This window comes from Zootoca vivipara, chromosome 9 (genome assembly GCF_963506605.1).
Source record: "Zootoca vivipara chromosome 9, rZooViv1.1, whole genome shotgun sequence".
Lineage (NCBI taxonomy): Eukaryota > Metazoa > Chordata > Lepidosauria > Squamata > Lacertidae > Zootoca > Zootoca vivipara.
Window position 1 is genome coordinate 58,452,037 of NC_083284.1, and position 12,854 is coordinate 58,464,890.

Genomic DNA, 12,854 nt, shown 5'->3' on the forward strand with positions numbered 1-12,854 from the left:
CATCTGGCTGGATTTTCCCAGCCACTCTGGGCTGCTCCCAACAGAATATTAAAAACATGATAAAATATCAAACATTAAAAACTTCCCTAAACAGGGCTGCTGCAGGCAACACTGGCCCCTGTCTCTCTTTCCTTCCCTCCTTCCTCTGATGCCCTTTTGCATCTCTGCCTCCCAAAGGTTTGCACAGCTGTTTGTTGCAGCATCCCTGGCTACAAGCTCCACAGGCGAATGGTGCCTCTGGGAGGAACCTCTATTTGAGGCAATGGTGGCAGCTCAGAGACAAGGGCAGCAGCAGCAGCAGCTGCCTATAGGACTCCCAAGGAGAGTGGAGAGGAGACTGAGGGAACCCTCCACAAGGGAGGGTGTTCAAAAAAGGGTGAGAGGCTGCCAGCTCTGCAGGCAAGGGCTTCTGAGCTCCACAGGGGTGCCCCAGAAAGAATGTACTTAGTTAAGGGAGTCGTGGACTCAAAAAGATTGAAAACCTCTGTTAGTCTGTTAGTGTGTGCAGTGTATAGGTGTGTCATGCAAATGCTCCCGGACTAGTAAAAACTCCCAGACTAGTAAAAACTGAATTACTGGGTTGCTAAATGATGCATGTCTAAAAGGTGTGTCACCATTATCAAAGTTTGGAAAGTTCTGGTCTAGAACCTTGAAATATAGTAAAACTATTGTGCTCTTGTTTTCATAATGTTCCCCAAACATCTGAGTAGAGGGAGTGCCCCTAAAAACAAAATGTGCCTTTGGGTCCAAACTATCCGGCATTGAGAAACACATAAAGCCAGCTTTGATCAAGGTCCACAAATGATATCTGACACAGTGAATGTTAGGGACTGAACCACCCTGACCCAGACACCTGGAGTTCAGGAACCTCTAAATGAGTAGAGTCCACCCAGAGGATCTCAAACTATGCAAACTATCTCACACTTGGTCATCCATTTGAGACCAAGAGCCAAGCAAAAAAATGACACAGCAAACTACATCCCTAAGCAGGGCTTTTCACCAAAAACACCACTAATACGACATTGGCATCAACATTCTGGCATCAGGAAAATTAGGATCTGGTCTGCTAGCCAGAAAAGGTACAGAGGCTATCTTTTGTGCTCCCCTTCACACAGAAAATGACCTCTTAAAGATTGCTATTCTTGAGTTTTTACTGCTCATATTACTACATAGTTAGTACTTGCTAATAAACTCTCTTCAGGAACAAATACCTCTTTTCTTACCTTTCCACAGATTAGAGACTAACTCCTAATTTGAGAGTAAGAGTCCCATTGACGTTATGTTCTTGTGATGCCAGCTCCGACCAATTTGATAGATACGGCATTACTTGAAGAATTTTTCTAAGGAGCACAGCTTCTGACATGGTGTCACTTTATACCAGTCACAGCATCTCAGTTTAATGACTGCCTGCAACCAATATTTGCCTGCGTTTGCTAGAAGTGGTTGCTGCATAATGGATGTGCCATAACTACTCATACTCCTATGCTGAACTGGTCTAGAGCTTTTTGTTGACTGCGCCACTTCAAAGTTAAACAAAGCTCTTCATGGTGCATGCAAGCTGCTGTACGCTTGTTTTCTTGGGTAAGATTTCATTATACTCAAGTACAAAATATAAACATTATTTCAAGTTGGTGAGGGCACAAATGTATTTTTAAAAATGGTCATCACTACATGTTAAGTAGGGATCCAATCCCTTTCCAGTCACTGCTTCCGTATGCTTTGAGACAGAAAGCTGTTTAGACATGTACTGAGAATGGACAGCTTATTGATTATTGCAAGTCTTCACATAGGGAAACCATACATTGAGGAAAAAATTGCCCATATTGTTCAAAACAAAGATTAGAATCTGTTCGCCTAACTTTTGTGGCAACAAACGATGCCTATCTATAATAAATAATAATAATAATCAGAGACACAATTCACATTTAATTAATACTTTACATGTCTTAGAGAAGTTTTAAAAAATCAAGAACCTCAACAACATTCTGGGCTGCCTTAAAAAGGTCCCCCCCCCCTTTTAAGGATCTCATTTGGGAGAATATGTTATGTAACCCTAAAAATAGGACACAGCTTTTGCAGCAGTATACTCATACAATATGCTTCAATATACAAAAAAAAAATCAGCATATTGCTTACTCAGGAAGAGGAGGACAGGGGAAAATAAAGGAACTCAAGCCTAAGGCAGAACCTGGGTAATTTATACTTGCAAACTTGGGCCATGGTATTTGCATAATGAGCTTTTTGCAGCCTCTTCTGCCCTATATGATGGACCTTTCTTTTTCCCTTTTCTCCCTTTTTCTTTTCTGACAGAAGACTGATGAACAGGTCTTGTCCCATTTTAGCTCCTGTGAAAGGAAGAAAGCTGTCGGTGTGTTCTCTACAGCAGTGCTTAGCTCCCAAAAGACACATAGTGGTCCATATATCACAGCTGCAAGGCTGTACCAAATACCCTCCACCAAGATGGTGACATTGAAACTCCTCAATTACATCCGTGTTGACACACAAAGCAGAACTGGGCTGATCCTGGGAGAAGCACAGTGTCTTCTTGCTGATGCATCTTGGAGGCACCAAAAATCCACTGTTAAAGTGACTGCGTGCCTTAGGAGGTACGCAATGTTTTGTTATTAAGCAACTAAGAGATTTAAAAGGCACCCCGAAATAATTGGGCATCTAATTCTTGGAAATTGTGGGTTTTTAAGACATGTACTTACAAAAAAACCACAGGTAGCAGAGGCATTCCACTCCTCCATCATGCAAAAGGGAGTGCCTCTTCCAAGATGTGTGTCTGTAATGCGGCATCATCATCATCTAACAATAATGAAATAATGGTTTTCTCTTTCTTGTTTATAGGCAATTTTAAATCAACTAAAACTCATGCAATCAACCATGACAAGCATAGGCAAACTCAGCCCTCCAGATGTTTTGGGACTACAATTCCCATCATCCCTGACCACTGGTCCTGTTAGCTAGGGATGATGGGAGTTGTAGCCCCAAAACATCTGGAGGGCCGAGTTTGCCTATGCCTGAACTATGATTTCTTCCACTGGGTGATGCTACCTATTGTTAAAGGGCTAAGAGTATCAGATATGACACACACACACAAAAGGAGTTCCTCTTAAAGCATTTCCATGAACATTTATGCCACCATGCTGAGATCAATCAAGCTGGGGGTGGGGAGAGAGCTTTACCTGATGCAAAAATTTTATAATAGACTTAATGTTGAGCTCTGCAGCTCGGATTATACAATACAAGTCAACCATTTTTGACCCATATCTCATGAGCTGTCTTTCACATGTTCTTGGTGCAAAGAACCTCCACATTGCTGCTGAATGTTTGCACTGGCTTGCCAGTAAAGGCTTATGTCTCCAGCTACTTGTACTGTATAACCATTTTCTCCGGTTAAGTATTCTAGCTACAGCCATAGCACAATAAGCACTTTAACCTTAGCTACCACAGAAGACAGATTTTACTGACCATCTATGTGCTTAAGGGAACAAAATATGGCTAGCTAGCTACATGGCCAATTACTGTATATAACAAATTTAGCCCCAGCTTTCCAAGACCTATGTGACATGCACATAAAAGAGTCATGTATGCGGTGAAAACAGGGATATTAAAAACCTGGATATCTTCCACGGTCTGCATGTAAACGTACTGTATTAAGAAAAGCCTTGATATCAGGGCATTTTTTAAATATTTTACTTCCAGTTAAGAAGGGTGTGCAGTTAATATGTACAACAGCAGACTACTGTACAGAACTACGTGCACAAGAGCTTTCATGTATACACATACAAAACTCAGACCCAGCTATCAAGTCAATTGCAATCTACACACACCTTTTTTGCAGGGTTGTGGGTTTGTTTGTTTTTTGCAGCTGAGTTCTTACACATCAGTTGGTTAGTAGCAATGTTAAGTAGTATATCTACCTATATTCCAATAAAAATATTTGTTGTTTCCCTTCAGCTGTGCCACACATGTTAATGCTTGGATAGCTCACTTGCCTATGAAGCATCTGAACTGTAACAATTACCCTGAATTATGAGATCATTCTGACTGCTGTGCTAAGCGCACACACACACACATACACACAAAGAGGAGGGGGGAAAGGAGGGAGAGGAGAGCAGGCATGCATAGCCATCCTGAATTGCATGTCAGAAATACCCAAGGGACTGAGATGTTAGGAAAGATTATTAGTTGCCAGGCTGAAAAGGAAATGCCCTGGGGAGGAGAAGCGAGGGGGAGACACAAAAACACACTATGAACAGAGCGCATTAAAACTGCTTGGTGACAGAGACATGATTAAACTCCGAAAAGGACTTTCAGTTACATATTTTCTGGATGCACTATTTGAAACATTTGAAACATTTTGCTTTCCAAAAATAGTATGTATAAAAAGAAAGCTTCTACATTTTTCTGTTTGATATACAATGTCGTACAAAAAGCGTTGATGCAGATGTAATTAGGTCACATTTAGAATACATTATGCTTATCGGTTTCTTTCCAGGAACAGTATTTACTATATCTTTACTGCCTATCTATGTGCACTAGAACTAAGATTGGGTTTTTTTGTCCAAATTCAGCAATAATCTCTCAGAATTCCATTTAGAACACATCCTGCTTATTATGCTGAATACATTTCAGAACTGTATAGAAGGCAGCTTTATTTAAAATACAGTCTGATTTCTAATATGTGAACATCTGAATCTATATGCCATATAATTAAACAAAAATTAAGAACCTGATCCTAAAATCACATTCTTTACTTTATAAATAGATTACACATCTGTCAGACCTCTGTTCTCTCTCCCTCTCACACGCACGCATGCACACACTAAGAAAATGATGATTAATTTGTCTGACATGGTGCAGTTTAAGGTTTAATGCTGCAAGAAGGAAACAGCACTCTGAACAAATCCTAACTGCTACAGCAGCAGAAGTAAACAAGACAAGATGTCCCCCATGCATAGAGAAAAATTACCAACCTGCATGAAAAATAACTGTGTTTTTCCCAAATCCAGCAGGAAGTCGAAGATTTTGTAGCAACCCTTTTGCAGTTAGACGAACATGCATGTTGGATAAGGAGAATTTCGGGGACCATAACATGTCTTCAGAGCAATTGGAAGAAAACCAAGCAGGAAAATGTCTCCATGTACTGTCACATACTATATTTGTAACTCAGCACTGAGGCCATGCAGTAGTTGGCCAGATGAAAAAGAAAAACAAGCTCACAGTACATAAAACCCCCCACCTCCCCTTGGTTCTTCACAGAGATTCCACAAACGGATGAAAAGCCAGGAGAATCCAAGAAGGCAGACACTATATCCACAATGTAAACGCTGCTGGCAGCGTCTTCCCCCACCAGATGATGTAAAACAAAGCTCACCCTTAGAATAAAACTGCTCTGTGATTCAGAAGACAAGCAGCCTCTGAATTACATCACACTGTTCATGTTTAATCTACGAAGGGACCCAGGAGGGATGGGGATGGGGATGAGGAGGAGGAGGAAGAGGAAGTGGGTGGTCTCCCAAGCTGAACCTATCACCCAGTAATGTCACACATCTCATTCTCTTGCAAGACCGCTAGAGGAGAAGATTTAATGTTCCACAAAATGGATTAAGATTATTCCTCATATAACCAAGCCTTTTTATCCTTTTCCATAGTTCTGAAATATGCTTACTCCCAGCTATCATAGCCACTTACACATTTTAGCACTTTCTAACCAGACGCATTAAAAAAACCCCAAAACCTTCACCGGGACTCTGCTGATATTACGTATTACTGTTGTTTATGCGCCCATGAGTTCTTAATGAAATTCTTCACTTAAATGGGATTGAGAGAGAAATGCCCAGAGAGGGAAGTCAGGCTGGTTGTGCAGTTTCATGGCACTATAAATGCCCCAGTTTAGTGATGGGCAACAGCTAAGCCAATACTTAGGAAGACCACATGAATCTGTGTGCTCCTGAAGAGGCGCTTGCAGCCCTTTCTCTCCCCCGCCCCGGGTACATTTTGGTGCAGAGCTAAGCCAAGGTTTGGCTTAGTGTGTCATCCAGACCCGGTGATTAAGGTCTCCGCTCAGTATTCACCAGCTCTAACCAAGAACAAACGTTTGCTTAGCTGTTCTGTGAAGTTCTGCAGCAAATAGGATCAGGGAGGAGCCAAGTGCATGCCAGTTTCATCTCCAGGAGCCTGCGTGGTCCCGTATATTGGCACAGCATGACATGCAAACCAGGCCATGGTGATTAAGGCTGTGTACACACCATATATTGAAATCACATTCCATACACACTCACCCAAAGCAGAATAATGGGAACTGTAGTTTGTTAAGGGTGCTGGCAAAACTGTAGCACTGAGGGCTAAACTGCAATTCCCAGGATTGTAGGGGGGCGGAGCAGGTGTGCTTTCAACATTGTGTACACAGCCTAAGATAAGAGGGTGCATGCTTTAGACAGCATCCAAAGGAAACCTGCCCATTCAGGAAGAGATAGATGGATTTTTAAAGAAAAAAGATCTGCTATTGAGCCAACATGTCACATCATGCAGGGACCTACAAGTCAACAGTTATCTATCTACATGTAGGTGTGACTCTAAACCTAAAACATCAGATTTACAGAAGGCTGTGCTTCGCTTTCCTTCAATTACCCAACACCCAAAGACAAGCTTGGGTATTGTCTAGGGATTTCTGTTGGGGGCTCTGCTGTTGTTTTTTATTGCCCTAACTGTTTGACTTGGTTTAAATTGTTTTTAAACAGCTTTTAATCTGCGGGTTTGTTTGTTTTCTTCATTTTGGAGTTTTGCTGGTTTTTAAATAAAGGGGCGTAATATGTGCCTGGGAAAAAGAGGAGCTGGGGAGACCAGGGGCCCCCAATCGCAGTGGTCCAGGGTAGGAGGAGGTATGGCGTGGGAGATGGGAAAGGCCAGGTAAAGGGCACACAGCACAGGCAGTTAGTGACTGTGCCAGCCCTTCCTCCGACCTGGGGAACTGCAGTTGTCCTCAGGTCTGCGGCTGCTGTTGCTAAAAGCGCATGTCGGTTCTGAGCAAGACCTCCCTCACCCATGATCCGATTGTGGATGAGGAGCTCTGTATCACTGAGACCTGGGTGGGTGAAAAGGGTGGAGTTGGTCTCACCCAGATATGGCCAGCTGGGTACTTGGTGCAGCATCAGAGAAGACCTGAGAGTTGGGGAGGGGGACTTGCTGTGGTCTACAGAATTTCTCTTTCTCTCTCCAGGCTCTCTGTTTGGTTGTGGGGGGGGGGGGAATAGAGGGTGTCTTCCTGGCATCGGGCCGTCAGGACATATATGGGATTTGGTTGCTTTGCCGCCAGCCTTGCTACCCAGTTATCTCCCTACCTGAGCTGACAGATCTGGTATTGGAGTTGGTGTTGAGGACTCCCAGACTGTTGGGACATCCATGCCGACGCAACTGTCTCTGGGGTAGCTCAGGACTTCATGGCTGCCTTGACCACCATGTGGCTGTCCCAACATCTTACTGGCCCAATGCATGTGGCAGGCCTTATCCTGGACCTTCTTTTCTCAACTGGGGGGATATTGACATCAGCCCCTTGTCATGGTCAGATCACTTCCTGCTGGTATTTAGGCTTTCAGTGCCTTTTCCCCTCTGCAGAGGGCAGGGGAACCTATGAGGATGGTCTATCCTTGGAGGCTAATGGATCCAATGGGTTAACAGATGGCTCTGCAGAATTATCCAGCTGATATCTCTGATGCTCCTGTCAAAGCCCTGGCCAACTTCTGGAACATCCGAATGGCTCAAGCCATTGACATGATTGCTCCTGAATGCCCTTTTCTGCTTTGTGGAGCGCTCTTGGCATATTACACTAATCCTGACCCAACTGCACTGGCTCCCGATTAGTTTCTGGGCCCAATTTAAAGTGCTGGTTTGTCCTATGAAGCCTTAATGGCTCAAGACCACAATATATCAAGGACCGACCTGGACTCTGCATTCATCATCTGAGGCCCTTCTTTGTGAGCCTCACCCCTGGAGAGGACCAGAGGGTGGAAACACAAGAACGGGCCTTTTCTACAGGGGCTCCCCCTTTTGCGGAATGCTCTCCCCAGGGAGGCTGGCCTGGCACCTTCACTACAAAACGTTTCTCTATAATCAGGCCTTTGGCTGATTAACATTCTACATCCTTTAAAATACTGCCCCGAGACCTTCAGATGCAGTATACAAATTTAATAAACAAACACACAAATGGTTGCTGTGAAACTTCCTGACCTCAATAACAGTAACAAAGCAATATAAAATCTATTCTCTAGGTCTGTCTCCAGCCTCAAGCAAAAGACAGATCTTTCTTTACAAAGAAGTATTTGCAGGCCCAGGCGCAGTGAGTCTGCAAATGCCCAAGCAAAACCAGGGGCAAAGTAATAAAAGACACAACAAGCCAGCTCTTTGGATAGGTCATAACTTTATTCTTTACTGATCTGAAGGTGATATCCAGAAGCCATCCTTTGTTTCCCATCTGGGAAGGATGCATGCCATCAGGCTGTATCACACAGCCTGTCACCTGCAGCACCATGCACAACATCACTCTGTCCACTTTTTCCCTGCCACAGTTGATAGCTGCAGGCTCTGCAGCACTCCGCCAGAGCCGCCTTTCAACAGTTTTGATCAGGAAATGGTGATAACAGGATGTGCTGCATGCAGGGACGGGGTCTGGAAGGTAGAACCTAGCTGTTTTCTAGACCTGTCTCCAGCCTCAAGCAAAAGACTCATCTTTCTTTACTATTTACTGCTGCTCTCTGGCACAAGGAACCCATGTTTCATTTAAGTCTGGAGACAGATCGGAGAATTGCTAGATTGGAGAAAAACATTGTTCGCTCTTTACCTCTTCCCACACTGCTTCACAAGACTGATAACAATGCAGACTTTATGGTGTTAATATGAAGTCAGTTTTTCTCTCTTCCCACCTTTAACACCTTTTGCCAATGAAGTGCTCTCAAGGACTTGAGTTTGCTCACTGTTTTGTGGCACTTTTGATAGGCCCAATAAAATTTAATTGGCTAACTGTGGTTTTCTGTCATTTCTCTACTTTTGCCTTGAAGACACAATTTGTTCAAACTGGAAAAGCAACAAGGTATATAGTTCTCGTTTCAAATAATAAGAACTTCCTATCATTCTATAGAGGGCCAACCAAGCCAAGGAAGGAATCCAAACAAAACAAGACAGAATACAATCCAATTTACAGTGGTGCCTCGCTAGACGAAATTAATTCGTTCCACGGGTCTTTTCTTATAGCGAAAAATTCATCTAGTGAATCCCATAGGAATGCATTGACTTTTTTTGAATTTTTTTTTGCCCATAGGAACGCATTAATTGAATTTCAATGCATTCCTATGGGAAACCGCGATTCGCTAGATGAATTTTTCGTAAAATGCATTCGTCTAGCGAGGCAAGCTCCGCTCGAAAAATCCTTTCGTTAAGCGGAAATTTCGTTAAGCAGGGCATTCGTTAAGCGAGGCACCACTGTATTGCTAACTTCCTTACATTACCTTCCTCTGTAAACCCAGACCTCACAGTCAATATATACTAGGTACAAGAATGTTCCTATCCTCATTTTCCAAGGAGATCTCCCATTTTCATTAATCAACCCACAGCAGCCAACTGCCTAACTGAATCTTCCACCTTCACAACAACAGCTGAACTGCTCTCAGAACTTCACCATCCAATCCGATCTTGGGGGGGGGGGGGGAAGAATCCAATCACATCTGAGTACATGACCCGAAAGAAACAGAATTTAAAAACACAGCAACTCTTTTCATGTGAAATTTACCTAAAAACATTCCCATCATTTACAGGAGCCTTTGATCTTATAGAATCATAGAATTGTAGATTTGGAAGGGACCCCAAGGATCATCTAGTCCAACCCCCTGCAATGCAGGAATTCCTAGATGTAAACATAATGCTTAAATACTGTATGGAGTCCTATACAATTATCATTGCAACACTGCCCCATGAGGCATTTACTAGGTGTCAAGAATGTGGTTAACATATGCAGAGCTACTGTTGTGCAAATATTTGTCTCATGCTGCATATACAGAGTAACTCTTAGTCTGCTCACGTCCATTAATATTTTGGGTCTACCAATTAATCCTGATTCAATAAAGAGAGAATCAGTTTGAGTAAATCATGATTAACATTAACTACCGAGTCAACAGGAAGAAGCCTTCAAGACCAATTGACAACGCTAGGAACCTTTTTAGATCTATGCATTGAGGAATCCAGTATCACTAAGACATCTATAATTAACATTTCATGTTATAAGTAGCACTTCTAATTCAGCACATGCCATTCATCACTCTTCGTTGACACACTGAACCATTAAGGTAAATGAAGGTTTTGCCAAATGCATTATTTATTGCTGAGTTCTAAAACTGAAGGCAGGTGTACAAAACTTGGAAATGGCAAGTGGGCACCTTGCTACATGCAGATACATGTAAGCTCTACACTGCAGACCACAATCAAAGATAAATATATGAAGGCTATGTTGCTCAACGACAAATAATAATTTGGAATTATATACAAAATTATTACATCAGATGCTACCAACTCCAGCATTTTAGTTCAAATACTTTCTTATATGCTACACAGAATTCAGAATGTCAGTTTAGCTGGTCTGGTTGGTAAAGTACTTTTGGTTCTCTAAGCTTTATGTCAACCCCAACGTGATGGTAAACTTGTCACCTACATGATTTAGAGATTAAATAGCAGGTGCATGTGGATGGGCCAACCAGGGCCAGAGTTGCAGTGGAGTTGTTAACTCTTTCCTCCCATGTCACAGTCCCAACACAATATGCCCCTCAGTGGGGAATGGAACCATAACTTCTGTTTGTAGCAAATTATAAAGACAACCCCTGGAAAATCACAGGTTTCCCATGCTTGGACAACAGAGATGTCATACTACCAGTATAAAAGTCTCATATCAAAAAGGTGCACTAAAGTTTTCACCAACTGCTTCACCCAGGACACCACCATAAAATATACTTAAGATCAGAACTGGACTCCTGACCTTGCTAGCGCAATACTTTTCGGAACAAAAGGGAGTGATTGAACTCACCAGAACTGAATGCAGATGATAAACTTTGAGGTACATTTTGCCATGAAGGTCCTGCAAAAGACAAAAACGTAACTTGAACTGTCATACTCTTTTAAAAAAGGAAATAAAATGCACACACTAGCCTTATGGATCAAGCTGCTCCTCAAAGTCAACATACCCAAATGTAGCCCAATGGCTCATTCTATAAAACCAATACCAAACAAAAAACACAGAAAATGCTACTTTAGAAGGTGAGTAAGTTGGGGGGGGGACACTTGCCCCTCTCAGGACTGTACTCCAAATTATTTCGTTCACCCGAGCAACTCCCTACCACCATAGGATTTCATATGCATGTTTGGAGGGAACCCATGCATGTGAAATTTGTAGGGTTGAGGCAAATAACTAACGGTTGGAGTTGCAGGCAGCTAACTATTGCCCACACTACTCAAAGTAGTTTCTCTAGCTAGGAAGGAGCTGCCAGGCAACTGTTACATGTGCTTGTATGAAGCATATATATTTGGGCTTAAGTGGATTATCTTTAAACTCTTCAGGCTCCCTTTAGATTATTTTTTAAAGTACTTGGCCATACAGTGAGTGGATTTAAGAAGCAGGGATATGCTAAATCTTCTCAATTATACATTTTGCCTTGCTGAGAAGTGACATGGTATGTTATCGGCAAATGTGAATATGCAATTATCACTAGGTCAGGCTTCTCCAAACTGTAATATTGCATACTGTTTCACTGTTAGCATTATCATGCATTATTCCATGTTTAAAAGCATAAACCCTGATTTCTGCACATTTCCTCTTTTCTCTCTATACAAGAAGAAATGCATCTGAAAAAAACAAAAACAAACCACCACTGCCACTATTCTGAGACAAGGTTACAAAATTAGGTTAATATATGCATGGTTCCTCATGCTGCTATGCATCATTCTGAACTTCCTTTTACAAAATCCTGCCCCGTTCTGCACAATTAACTTAAATGAATGAAAGTCAGCACTGTTTTTGCAGGTCTGTAATAATTGTTTGGAAACCTATTGCTTTATCCACAACATTTATCTACAAATATAAACATGCAATTTTCACTTTAGGAAAAGTCTTGGACATTCACTGCATCCCTAGGTGGAACAAATAGCAAAATGGATACTGCCATCATAGAATACAACAATTCTTACATACACCAATAAGCATTTCCATTCAGTGGAATAAGCATAAACTTAAGTTTTAAAGTAAAAGGGGGGGGGGACACAGGTACACTTGCCTTAGTCAACACCAGTGCTTAGATGCCCAGGGTTGAGCAAAATCTGCAAAATCCAAGACAAGTCATGTTTCCTAACAGAGGTCTATATATTGAGTATTCACCATGCCAGTTAATTGATCCAAGAGCCATTTGATGTTGAAGATAACACAGATGATCTTATAAACTTAACTACAACACCAAGCAAAGAAAAATGGGATTAATACTTTACCCAGCTGCTGATTCCCTCTTGCATCTCTGGTTTTCCTTCCTGGAAGAAGTGCCCCAGAAGATTTTGGCAGACATTGGCTCACTGAGCTCAATTTGCTTTTCACTCCTTTAAAAATAATAAAAAAGGACACACACCCCACAAATAAATTAGACGTTGATATAATGAAAGTATCCAATGCATCCGTAAACTTTATACGAACCATCTAACACCTTAGAAAGCCACTCTCATCAGTGTAGACGCCACCGAGCTTGATGGATCAATGATTTGACTCGGTATAAGGCAACTACCTGTGCTCCCAATGATATAAAAAATAAATAAACTGCTGTCAC

At 42.1% G+C, this 12,854-nt stretch overlaps 1 protein-coding gene across 8 annotated transcripts in view; it reads right to left on the reverse strand.

Annotated features, from left to right (window-relative positions):
- Positions 1-12,854, reverse strand: part of MTUS1 (microtubule associated scaffold protein 1) — a 126,003-nt gene that overhangs the window by 54,733 nt on the left and 58,416 nt on the right. For 7 of the 8 annotated variants that reach the window (XM_060278831.1, XM_060278833.1, XM_035112825.2 and 4 more), the window contains 2 exons: positions 12,526-12,630; positions 11,075-11,125 (listed from right to left, as the gene is read on the reverse strand). In XM_060278831.1, the coding sequence (XP_060134814.1) occupies positions 11,075-11,125; positions 12,526-12,630 (156 nt within the window). The other variant, XM_035112830.2, reaches the window with a different exon arrangement.